Source organism: Colossoma macropomum, unplaced genomic scaffold (genome assembly GCF_904425465.1).
Source record: "Colossoma macropomum unplaced genomic scaffold, Colossoma_macropomum, whole genome shotgun sequence".
NCBI lineage: Eukaryota > Metazoa > Chordata > Actinopteri > Characiformes > Serrasalmidae > Colossoma > Colossoma macropomum.
In genome coordinates, this window is record NW_023494791.1 from 16,972,085 (window position 1) to 16,984,641 (window position 12,557).

Genomic DNA, 12,557 nt, shown 5'->3' on the forward strand with positions numbered 1-12,557 from the left:
CAAGAATGGAGCATGATCAACAGAAAGGAATGCAGACAACCTGTTTTTTCTTTTCCTTTTTTTTTTTTCTTCTTTTTTGAGTACGCCAGTGCATCAGAGCAGGCCAGACACTTGCTGTGTCCTGAGGGAGATAGTGGACGTCGAATGCTTTTCTCTATAGCTCTGTCTCTGTTCTACACACCTCACCTATAAACAGCAATCAGAACACACTCACCCCGCTGCCCAGCCCACCAGAATCAGGTCACAGGCACAGGGAAACAAAACTAGGCCATGAAGTTGAGTCTTATTTACCCTGTTACTTTGAGGTGGAAGTGACATCTAACACAGTTGTCCCCTGGCTCAGACATCAGTGCATGTACACGGTGACAGGATAGGCCAGCATCCCAGTAAGTTCCCTATAGGGCTTAAATTAGATTCAAAGTGTCAGTTCAGTACCTTCTTAACAAGATAAAACAAACCAAATGTAAGGTGTAGTACCTTGTACATGCTTTGTATTTTGTCACTGTCATAAGGAAACAATAGAACTCTATTTTTAAATCCATTGTGTTTTTACACCATTTAAAAATGCAAAATTCTCTTAACGCTGTGTGAACATTTAATGCTGAATGCCCTAATAAAAATGATGAAAAGCAAACCTTTTCAAAACTAACAATCCCAGTGGATCACTGTGTTTAGGATTATTTTCTCATGTGTAAAAGAATGGTAACCGGGCAAGCTCACAAACTAATGACAGTATTTTGCTTGTAGGCTTGATCAGATCAACATAAAACAAAAACAAAAACATTAGCAGATATTAAACCTTTTTTAATACATGTCCTAAAAAGTTAGTTTCTGGGATGTGACGTTTTCTCAGTGATGATTTAGAGAATTTTAATGAAGTGAGACTGTGGGCTAGTATTCTTCATTTCAGTGTCAGATACAAGTTCTAAAAGCAACGTGCAAATCTTTTGAACAGACTTACTTGGGAATTAGAGCTTGTTATAGGCAAACACATAAAAAGTACAGCAAAATAAGTCATTGCTGTGTCAGAATGTTGGGGGATACTGGTGTAGATGGAGGCGACAAGGCATAGAAAAGCTGAGGCGCGGCAAAGAGCTGCCAATACCAATAAATATTTCATTGAAGGAAAAGGGGGAGAATCAGTGAAACTGCCACCCTTCAGGGGACAACAGGAAGAAAACAGCCTCTATTTTCCTGATAGGAAGTCAAGGTGCACATGTCGATTTAGGGACTGGCAGAGAGAAAAGAATAGCTTAACACCTGGCATTGGAAGTAAAGGCTCAGAGAGTGTGACTTGCTAGCTGACACTTCTCTTTTGAGATGTGTGTGCTGGAGCAGTGGGGAACAGTGTAAAAGTGTAGAAATGGAGCAAAACAGAGGTTGGTGTGGATAGTGCCAAGATATTCTGGCACAAAGGAAAAGAAAAGACTTTGAGCACCAAGCAAACACACTGCATCTTAAAAGACAGAAATATGACAAAAGAATAAAATCATAACCTAGAAATCTGTGTCCCTGTGGATTTCTGGGCAGTATTTTTGTGCAGTGGTGTCCGTTTGGGCCGTTTTAAAGCAAGTCTGCTACTTTATAACTTACAGTATCAAGTTGACATTGTGGATCCCAGAATATACTATGAATCACTTCAAATGTTCATACAACTTTACCCTCAAAAAGTCACTTGGGTTTATCCATAACTTCTTTGAGAAGAATCACAACGCCATTTTCTTCTGTTATGATTTATTCATCTCTTCTGCCTATCACAGTAAACTATCTGGGGTTACCTGTATTGGAATATTCTTATATATTTGAAATAGGACTTTCTCCTGTATTATTTATTCCTGTGCCTTCAGTGTGAACTCACTCATTTTCTCAATTTATTCAATCTCAAATAGCCACACATCACAGGTTTGGTGTTGCCATAAGCAACAGATCCATTCATGGACAGTGCTTCTAACTTCTAAGCTCACTGGCCCTCAAAGGGCTAGAGCTTTGCTGATGTTTCAGTTGGCTTTTAAGATGCAGAATGGGTATTTTCCTCATCCTGTGTTATTTAAGCAAGATAAAGATCTAAAGTGCTCTTAGTGGAGGATACGAGTGAGGTTACTCAACCCTGGTGTCCTCTGCTTTCGAGTAACTGCCTCTGCTGTCTTTATAATGGATGATAAGCAGCAGTGCTGCCTTGAGAAATAGGCCAGTGAACAGGGGCAATTCTTGGCACTTTTTTGTGTTTGGTTTACTTAAGGCTGACCTTCTCAGCTTTCTCAGTGAGGCTGGAATGGGTCAGGCCTGAGCAGAGCTGGAATTTGGGAAGAGTGCCAGGACCCAGGCTGTTTCAGGACTGATAGTGGCCCAGTAATCCACTGTCCTCTCCCTAAGATAGTGAGGTCAGAAAAACATGCAACAGTAGTCAAAGAGGATCTCCAAAATGTGAACCATAATGTTTATTTTTGATCTGGAGCCCTGCTGGAAGTCTCAGCGTGGGCCTTAGACTTAGATCATGATTCCAGGCCAGAACACAATCTCAGTACTCCCAATACTCATCACTAAAAGAATGCTGCTAATCTTAGAGCCCGTCTTCGTCTGAAGTTTGGCTTTCATGACACACAGTTAGTCCTAGCATAATGCACCTTAGTCTTGGTCTATGTCTGGAGGATTGCTCTTCTTCTCTACAGTGCTGGTGCACATGTCTATGTCTGTGTGTGTTTGTTTACTGTGATTTGTATACTGTGCTTAATGTCCGCTGGGACAGTCTGTAGATGTATCCAAACTTTGCATCATGAATGTTTTACAGCTGCAGTGCTGGCAAACACTAAGGGCAAAACGGGCGGGCTGAATATTTCATATGCCCCTGTGTTTCTGATGCCCATCAGAGGCTATGTGCTCCCTACAGTGTCAGGGGTCACCACTCTATTGTGTATTTGATCATGGTTTCATTACTTGATTTGAGTACTTCTGTAGGTTGGAACACAAAAGAAAAGAGTATATAAGAGAATCTTTAAACCGGTAGTCCTTTATCAGGATACAAGAAGTGTTCTGGTGTTCTGCAAAATTAACCAACTTAAATTGGTTCATTAATCATAGTTTCTATCTCCATGCTTTTGTGCTTAATTTAATGTAAATTGTAGCCATTTGCCTTAATGAGCCCAACGTGTCTGCTTTAAATGAATTTTTTACAGTAAAGCCAAGCCATAACTTCGTAGGGCAATAAAGGGCAGTATCTGTTTTTTTTGGGGTTTTTTTTCCTTATGCTTCCTTATCAGCCTGACCTGATGTTGTCTGTCCTGTGTCTCTCCTTGCAGGACAGTGCTGAGAATGAGGTGGACAGGAACAAATGCTGCACACTCTGCAATATGTTCTTCACATCTGCCATCGTGGCTCAGTCGCACTACCAAGGCAAAACACATGCAAAGAGAGTACGCCTGGTGCTCGGAGAGCAGCCCAGCTTAACCACCCCCACAGGTCAGATTGCTATGAACATTTTTTTGTGTTTCATCATTAACTTGTAAAAATACTGTTTGTCAGTGTGTTTGCTTTCTGTAAATTTACTGTGACCCAGTGATGTCCATATGTGCTGTTGCTGTGAAGATTTGAACTCACTTACTATGAAAAAAACATCTTAGTCATAAGGGGGCTTCTGATAGTGTGTACAGTAAAACAGTCCATAAAGTATGGGCTGTATTAGCTGTGGTCAGCACCATGATGTAACCTTGCTGGAGCGGGGCAGACAGGGTGCCTAGACGATGGAGCAGTGCACTGTAAAATATGGTGCGAGGAGGGATTGGGTGCCCAGTGGTGTGCTCTTTCACCAAGTAATGAATCAGAGTTCAGGGCTGTAAGAGCAGAGGAGGAGATTGGTTTACTGTGAGCGTAAAGCCTATGCGGCATGCAGCTCTGGTCTGGCTGAAGAGCGACTCAGACAGACAAGCTTTATTTAATGCCCTCTGGCCTGGCGCTATATGCAGCATTAACACAGCTTTACTCAAGCTCCACTCAATGCTAAAGCTTCAGACTACATGGAGACAATAGATACAGATGTAGACCACTAACACACCGTGGAAGCACACCCACTGTATCATTCCTCTGTAATGTATCTAAAGCCTCACCTTTAATGTGAATCTATTATAAGCAAGCAGCATGCTGTGAACCCTCATAACTGCTAAGAGTAAAAGCCCTATAGAATGTGCACTTGCATGGAATGCTAATGACCTAAATCATAAAATAAAGGCTTGAATTGCAGTGACACAGTTGGTGTCCTCTAAATATACTATATGTATACTGTATATTATGTTCCTTCTAAAAACCCCAAGCTAGATAATGCTCCCATGATGCTGGTGTGTGGAGCAACGTGGGCCAAGTCACATTCAGTGAAGCGTGAGTTTGCATGGGCCTAAAGCTTTCTGGCAGTCCCATTGATCCAAAGGGTTGGGGGTAATGTCTATGTCAATGTCGCACTCTATTCAGCTCACACTTCTCACGTGAGCCCAGCAGCAGATAAAGGCTAACACCACTGAGGAAGTCATGACACACAGCGCCCTTTTTACTCATTGTTTTCTTCACATCTGCCAATAGAACAGCCAGTGCCGTAAATGTCAGAGGCAGCAGTAAATGTGAATTAGTGTGAATTTATGTTGAACTTACACTTGACAAAAACGATAAATGTTCAAAGGTTTTAGACACCTGCTCACCCAGCATCTCTTCCAAAATCAAGGGTATTTAATAGTGAGTTTGTCCCCCCTTTGCTGCAGTAACAGCCTCAGTTGCTGATGTTGGATAATTAGTTCTGGAAAATAAATGCCACACCAGCTCATCCCAGAGTTATTCAGTGGTGCCCCAGCATTCTAGAGAATGCCGTTCCACTGCTCCGCAGCTCAGTGCTGTGAGCTTTATACCCCTCGAGCCAATGCTTGGCATGGGGCATGATGACCTTAGGCTTATGTGTAGCCACTACTGAGCTTCTCATTCTATTGGCAATTCTTTTCTATGATTAAACAAGCTGTGTGTGCACAACTGAACACAACTGGCAGCAATGAGTGCACCTTAAGGGGTGTTTGTATACTTTTAAATGTACAGTATGAATTGAAGAGAAATTAATAGAGAAAGGTATTCTGGTTTCTATGCCACACGGACAGGCAGATTCCTGATTAATCATGGCTTAAAGCATGTCAGCATCTGCATAACAACATCTCCATTGTCAAACTACTGTTTTATCCAGTGTCCAGCATGTGTTTTTTTCATGGCAGTTCAGCCAAATTAATAACAAATAACAAATTTATAACGAAATGCTTAAGGTAAGTCATCATGGAGTGCAGTCCGCAATGTTAAACTCTTGTGTAATCAGAAGCAGGTAGAAAGTGCTTGTGTTTGTTTTGAAACCAAAACTTGAACTGACATTGCATGGCTTTGGTATTATTGACAGTTGAAGGCTATTTAAAACTAAAGCTGTCAAAGTAAAATAGAATTTATTCCAGACACACACTTTCAGTCACCTCAGATATTGCCACTGGAAATAAGCCAGTGTTGGGGAAAGCTGTGAGTTAGAGCGGGGTTGTTATGTTAAAACTTGGCATCAATGTGGCTGGATTTGTTTCTATTTCCTCCCAGAGATCCACATTTATTATGACACAGTTTTGTTCAGTTTCCATATTTGACTATGATGTATTCCAAAGAAAGCACAGCCATGTGATAAATGTCTAGCACATGTTTTAGGCAACACTCAGGGGGTCTATCTTTAGCCTATCGATACTATTAAATTTCATTTCCTATCATCAGGCTGTAATTTCAAGCAAGCAAGACAGTGTTTCTCAGACTAGACAGGCAGAACACGCTCCATCAGCATGTACATCTGTTTCCCATTTTCTGTCCAATTTACTTTTTAAAGAGGTACTTTATGATGTGAAAATTACATTTTAAATGTAATGTAGACTCAATTTACACACAGAATTTGGTGTTTGTAACATGAGCTGTATGCAAAGATAAATATCAAATTCTGATAATGTATAAAGAGTGCTGTGCCTTTTTTTTTCCCCCCCATTAATTTAGAAGGAAAGTAGAAGGCTAGGGATTGCATGAGCGATTAAAGCAAAAGTAACCTTCATGAAAATTCAAAGTGCTCTGTACTCCAGAGAGCTGCATTAGATGAGGATTGCTGGTGACAGTTGAGGCAAAGTGTGATGGAGATACCCTTGAGAGTTACCTGGTCAGGCTCTCTTCCCCACTCTCTGCCATCTCCCCTAGACTCCCTGGCAGACTCATCTCTTGCAAATGGCCCAGTGTGCCCTACCCTGCGCTTCTAGGCCTTCTCAGTGGAAAGAAGCACTTACTCACGCACCAGTGTGCACATATCAAACAGCAGAAGAGGGAGGAAAAGAGAGAAATACAGACAAACTTTTCTTTCTCAGTTGTTAAATCTAGCTGACCTGAATTGACAGTGTATTGGAGCGTATCTACCTCGTTTCTTTCTATTTCTACACAAAAATAAACAAGTTAAAACAAAAACTAAATTCCAAATTTGTTTCTCATGAAATAAAACATTTTCCTAGCACCATGCACATACAATAATATGTCCTGCGGTGAAAGAATGATTGTTGGATTGTTGGTTTAAATTAATCTGAGCACAGTAGAATCATCTCACTCAAAACAGTGCAATGTGGGTGGTGAGAGGAGCAGAGGGAACCATAGTTACTGTAACTATGTGTTCTTGGCTTCATGTTGCTTCAGTGTGACTAACTAATCAACTAATGCATTGAACACTACCTTAGCAACCAAATACTTCAACATTCAAGTTCTCAAAGATCAAACCACTATAAGGCATGCCCACTAGATACGTCTTAAGGGATGAATAGTGGTATATTAGATGTGCACCAAAGTCATAGCTCAGTATTATATGGGTTACAATTCACTTCTACAGTTCACTTCTAAAGAATAGTGTCAGTATTTTGCTGGCCAATTCGAGACAATATATCTTCAATTATATACACCCACACACACACCTACACACTGTAGCCCACTCTGAAGACATCTATAGTTGCATGTAGCCAATCACAGGCACCATTTTTTCATGTGAAGCTGTCAAGTTGCTTCAGCACTGGTCATAAAGTTGCATTGTGTCATACTGCTGTTCTCTTCCAGGCCTTGGCAACTAAAATGCCTCTGGCACAAGATGCCTTAGCTGCAGCACATATGTAGTACCATATCAGAAACGGCATAAACGATAGATCTTTCTCTGTCCACAGCAAATCTTTGCAACCACTGCTGCGTGTCTAGCAACCTATGCTGGTCTGCGCTTACAGAGTATTCTTGATTCTTTTCTGTATTTTGTAATGAAGGTTGTCTGCTCCTCTGCTGCTTTTAAAAGTACGTGTAAATTAAAATGGCTTTAATTCTGTGCTGAAACAACGTTTCTGTTGCCTTGAAAGATGGATGAACTTGCAATGGTGTCAAGGCCTGTAGGCTATTTGGGGGTGGTAACCATGGTAACAGGTCTGTAGTGCCATGGAGCATGGGATACCTGGAGGTTTTCCATTCTTGCACTTCTGTTTCAAAACAAAGAAGCATTCCCCAACTTCATAGCAAAGATGTGTCCCAGGAGAGGCATTCACCTTTTAATGTATGCATTATTTCAAAAAGCTCATAAAACTGATTAGTATTCATAGTTGTAATACTGACTGTGCTGTATAATGTAATATTATATTATAATTCAGGGCAAGCTATATTTACACTCACAGAGTTTTACTGTGCTCTCTATCTCAGACTCAACCCCAACAACCCCTCAGCCCACAGATCCTCCCGTGCCACCTCCACCCTCATGGCCCCCAATGGGCAACAATGGGGAAGCAGGCAAATACTGTTGCCTATGTGGCGCCTGGTTCAACAACCCCTTGATGGCACAGCAGCACTATGAGGGCAAGAAGCACAAGAGGAATGCAGCACGGGCACGGCTACTGGAGCAGCTGGCGGGTAGTCTGGATGCCACTGAGAGCACGGGTGAGTGTAAAGTCTGAAGGCCAGCAGGAGGTAGGAAAATGGGAAATAAGGAGCAGGTGGTTACTGTATAGGCATGGTAAAACATTAACAAAAAAGTCACCATGACCAAAGAAATATCATTCTTAGTTACAACCCCATACAACCCCATTTCCAAAAAAGTTGGGATGCTGTGTAGAATGTAAATAAAAATAGAACCATATGTGAACCATATTGTAAATAAAAATAGAACCATATGTGAACCATATTGTTCATGTGAACCATATTGTTAAAGGAAAATACTACAAAGACAACATATCAAATGTTGAAACTGAGAAATTATATTATTTTTTGAAAAATATATGCCCATTTTGAATTTGAAGCCGACAACACGTTCCAAAAAGTTGGGACGGGGGCATGTTTATCACTGTGTTTCATCACCTCTTCTTTTAACAACACTAAGCGTTTGGGAACTGAGGAGACCAGTTGCTGTAGTTTTGAAGGTAAAATGTTTTCCCATTCTTGTTTGATATAGAATTTCAGCTTCTCAACAGTTCTGGATCTCTTTTATTGTATTTTTCATTTCATAATGCGCCAAATGTTAACAGGTCTGGACTGCAGTCAGGCCAGTTTAGCATCCGGCCTCTTTTAATACGGAGCGATTCTGTTGTAATACATGCAGAATGTGGTTTGGCATCGTCTTGCTGAAACAAGCAAGGCCTTCCCTGAAAAAAGACGTCATCTGGATGGCAGCATATGTTGCCAAAACCTGTATATATATGGTTCAGCATCAATGATGCCTTCACAGATGTGCACGTCACCCATGCCATGTGCACTAATGCACCCCTGTACCATCATGAATGCTGGCTTTTGAACTGCGCACTGACAGCAAGCTTCTTTTTGGAAGTCCATGATTTCCAAAAAGAATTTCACATGTTGATTTGTTGGACCACAGCACACTTTTCCACTTCCCCTCAGTCCATTTTAAATGAGCTTGGGCCCAGAGAAGGTGGCGGCGTTTCTGGATCCTGTTTATATATGGTTTCTTCTTTGCGTTTTAGAGTTTTAACTTGCATTTGTGGATGTAGCAACAAACTGTTTTCACAGACACTGGTTTTCCAGAAGTGTTTCTGAGCCCATGCAATGATTTCCACTACAGAATCATGTTTTTAATGCAGTGCTGCCTGAGGGCCCACTGAACATGGCCAGCAAATACTGGTTTTTGGCCTTGTCCCTTATATACAGAGATTTCTCCAGATTCTCTGTATCTTTTAATGTTATTTTGTACCGTAGATGATGGAAAGCAAAAGTTCTTTGCTATTTTATGTTGAGAAACGTTATTCTTGAATTGTTGCACTATTTGATCGTGTACAGAGTGGTGAACCCCTCATCTTTACTTCTTTACTTCTGAAAGACTCAGCCTCTCTGGGATGCTTTTTTTATACCCATATCGTTTTACTGACCTGTTGTCAATCAACCACCAGGTGTTTTTTTAGCATTACACAACTTTACCAACCTGTCTTTGGCCCCGTCCCAACCTTTTTTGGAATGTGTTGTTGGCATCAAATTTTAAATGGGCATATATTTTTCAAAAAACAATACAATTTCTCACTTTCGACATTGGATATGTTGTCTCTTTACTATTTTCATGTCTTAAGACAAGTCTTATTTTAACAAAGGTGAAGAAATACTAGAAGAATATATGGTCTTACACAGCAGTTAATTTTGTCCAAAAGTGTAAGGGAGTCCTTTATGTTTTACCTATTGCTGACACAGGCATTCAGTTCTGCACAGCTTGCTTAAAGCAAAACTATGGAGGATTTGTGGCTTTGGAGACCTCTTTGGTGGAAATATGCAATTGCATGCAACGTGTGAAAGAACATTTTGTAACGTTGGTTGTGCTTCAGACCCCCACAAGTGGATGAATCTGACTTTTGCGAGTGTCTTAGCTCCTCCCTCTGAGTATGCAAGGAAGAGATGCAAGGATGCAAGGACAGAGGAATCAACCCCAAACTGGTTTGAGAAATAAGACGTCCTTCACTCAGTCGTCACTTTCATCACCTGTTACTGAGCTTAAAAGATCTGCCTATTATAAACACTTCTATATATTGATATATATTGTATTATCAACTCACTTTTTTTACATCATGCTTTGCTGAAATTCAGATACATCAAGAATTTAATTCATTTTCATAAAACTTTCCCAGTACCAGCCATTAACTGAATTATCCAATAAAAACAAAAAGGAAAGGCAGAGAAAACTGTACTACAGACATACGTCATGTGCTACCAAAAAAATAAGACTTCTATGTAGGATGCACGTGTTTTGTCGCTCTGGAAGCCTCCTTTCTCTTTGATTCCTCTGAGCACATTTAATGAATTGATACTTCTTAAAGATGGTGGATTTCATTTGATTTCAGTGCCACTTACCTGAAAGCTGAAAGAAAGAGGAATCGAGGACCATCAATTAGTTTTGAGATCCACCCTCTGTGTCTGCTAGAGGGGCATAAATCTCACCAGCAGTTGGCGGTGAAGCAGTGCAACCCTGAAGTGATGGAGCACCATTGAACAGGTTTAGGATGATCCAGAACTAATCATCCAGCATGATTACCTTGCTAACCTGACGTAACTAATGCTCCTGTGGCTGAGCGCAAACAAATCCACACAGTCCTTCCCAGAAGAGTAGAGGCTGTTACAGCAGTAGAATGTGGCACAAATTGCCTATTAATACCCTTGAATTCAGAAGGAACAGCGGGTGAGCAGGTGTCTACAAACCATTGGACATACAGCATACCAAGCACATCACAAGGTGACTTCATCATGTGTTGGCTCTGCCAAAAGAGTAGGCTTGATTTTTTCTTAAATTCACCTTAAATGACTGGAAAGACTCCAAGTTTACTCATGTAAACTAAGCCTCAGCCTCATCTGCATCAGCATGCTGGGTTCTTAGCACCCAGCAGGACACAGATGCTTGCAGGACAGCTGTCAGTAGGGCATTGTCTAAAGACGGCTCATGAGGGATCAGCAGGTTCATGCTGATACTCAGTTACCAAGGACAGAAACACAGCAAGCCATAAAAGAGTCATAGAAAGTCATAAAAGAGGTGCGAGCCAAGAAATCATACTTCAGCTTTTTTTTTTTCTTTTTTCAGTCATTCACTCTCCTTCCACAATCAAACTTGTGAATTCCAACCTAAAGAGGATATAAATTAGTTGGATTTGCAGCGCACACACTTTTTTTTGTCCTTGCAGAAATTACAGCTGTTCTGTGTCTTGCGATCATCACAAATGCTTCTTAAAGTCTCTGCCTAAAATTTAGTGACAGCAACAGTATAAAAGCTTATCACTTGTAACCAAAACAACATCTTCATATTATTGAAACAAAGCAACCAAGCCAAAGGAAGGTCTTGTTAAGATTATATCCCTGTCACCTTCTATTTTAATCTCACCAGAAATATTTGCTGTTGATTACAACACCCTGCAAAAGGAGATGCACATGTCTCGCACCTCTAAACTGGTGAAGTTAGAACAGCTAAATTCACATCACATTTTCATCTCTACACTGAGAGAAGTCCACGAAGATCCACCTTCACTTCATATTGCTAAACCTTCACTCTCCTGAGCATCACTGGCCCAAAACCTTGTTACCTCTGTTTCTACTGCTGTGTAAAAAGCTGGCTCCATGGGACAGCCAGCGTTTCCTGTGAGCTGTTCATTTGGGATCCATTTGCTCATTCTTAGGACCTCCCACTTGTTCAGAGCATCAGTGAAGTGACGGCTTGGAGATTGCAACCCACAACCTAGCCTGTTTATGTGGAAACTACTTTGGTGTAATGGCCTTCCGGCTGAGGGTTTATTTTGACATTGAGGAAATGGGAACAAAGGATGCCTCATCCCCCCCCTTTCCCATGTTTCTGGCAGGTATTAATTTTCCCCTAATAAACAAAAGAAAAAGAATAAAGAGAACCTTAGGGGCAAATGTTCATTCTACAGAGAGGGGATTTCAAAGTGCAGCGATTTACTGTGTTTAAAATTGCAAGAGAATTGGACTTCCTTTGAATCTGTAAAATGCCAGGACAAGGTCTGTGAGCCAGAGATGCAATCTCCTTCAGTCAAAACCGAGAAAAATAAAATTCTCTATACAGACATATAGTAGTTCTAATTGAAAAAAATACTAACAAATAAATAAAGCAAATTAAATTAATGTTTTATTGCTTCTTTAACTGTTATTCAGATATATTCATTGTGTGGTGACATAAAGCTAGACTTTGATGCATTATAAAACCCGTATACTTTAATGTTGGAAAGTCCTTACTTATTACATCTCCTGTGTTATAAATCAAATGTAGAATCATCTTTTAAAGAACGCTATGTGTCTTTGCTTCTGTGAGCTGGCTTGCTTTCCTCCGGCTCTATGACCTCTACCTCACACAAGGCCTGGATGACTTATTACAGTAAAGAGGTGTAAAACGGAATGAACAAGCCTTCCCTCTCCACACTGTACATCACCACTCTGACAAATGAGAGTCATCTTGGACGACTGTACACAACTGTGTGCCAAATGACAGCCCACATACTTTTGTGTACATATATAGACAACAC

General features: G+C 40.7%; 1 protein-coding gene across 1 annotated transcript in view; it reads left to right on the top strand.

Moving 5' to 3' along the window:
• zgc:171482 (zinc finger protein) overlaps window positions 1–12,557 on the top strand; it is a 70,740-nt gene that overhangs the window by 38,911 nt on the left and 19,272 nt on the right. The window contains exons 4-5 of the mRNA XM_036574136.1: window positions 3,297–3,456; window positions 7,747–7,980. Of these exons, the coding sequence (XP_036430029.1) occupies window positions 3,297–3,456; window positions 7,747–7,980 (394 nt within the window). The remainder of the gene's footprint in view (window positions 1–3,296; window positions 3,457–7,746; window positions 7,981–12,557) is intronic.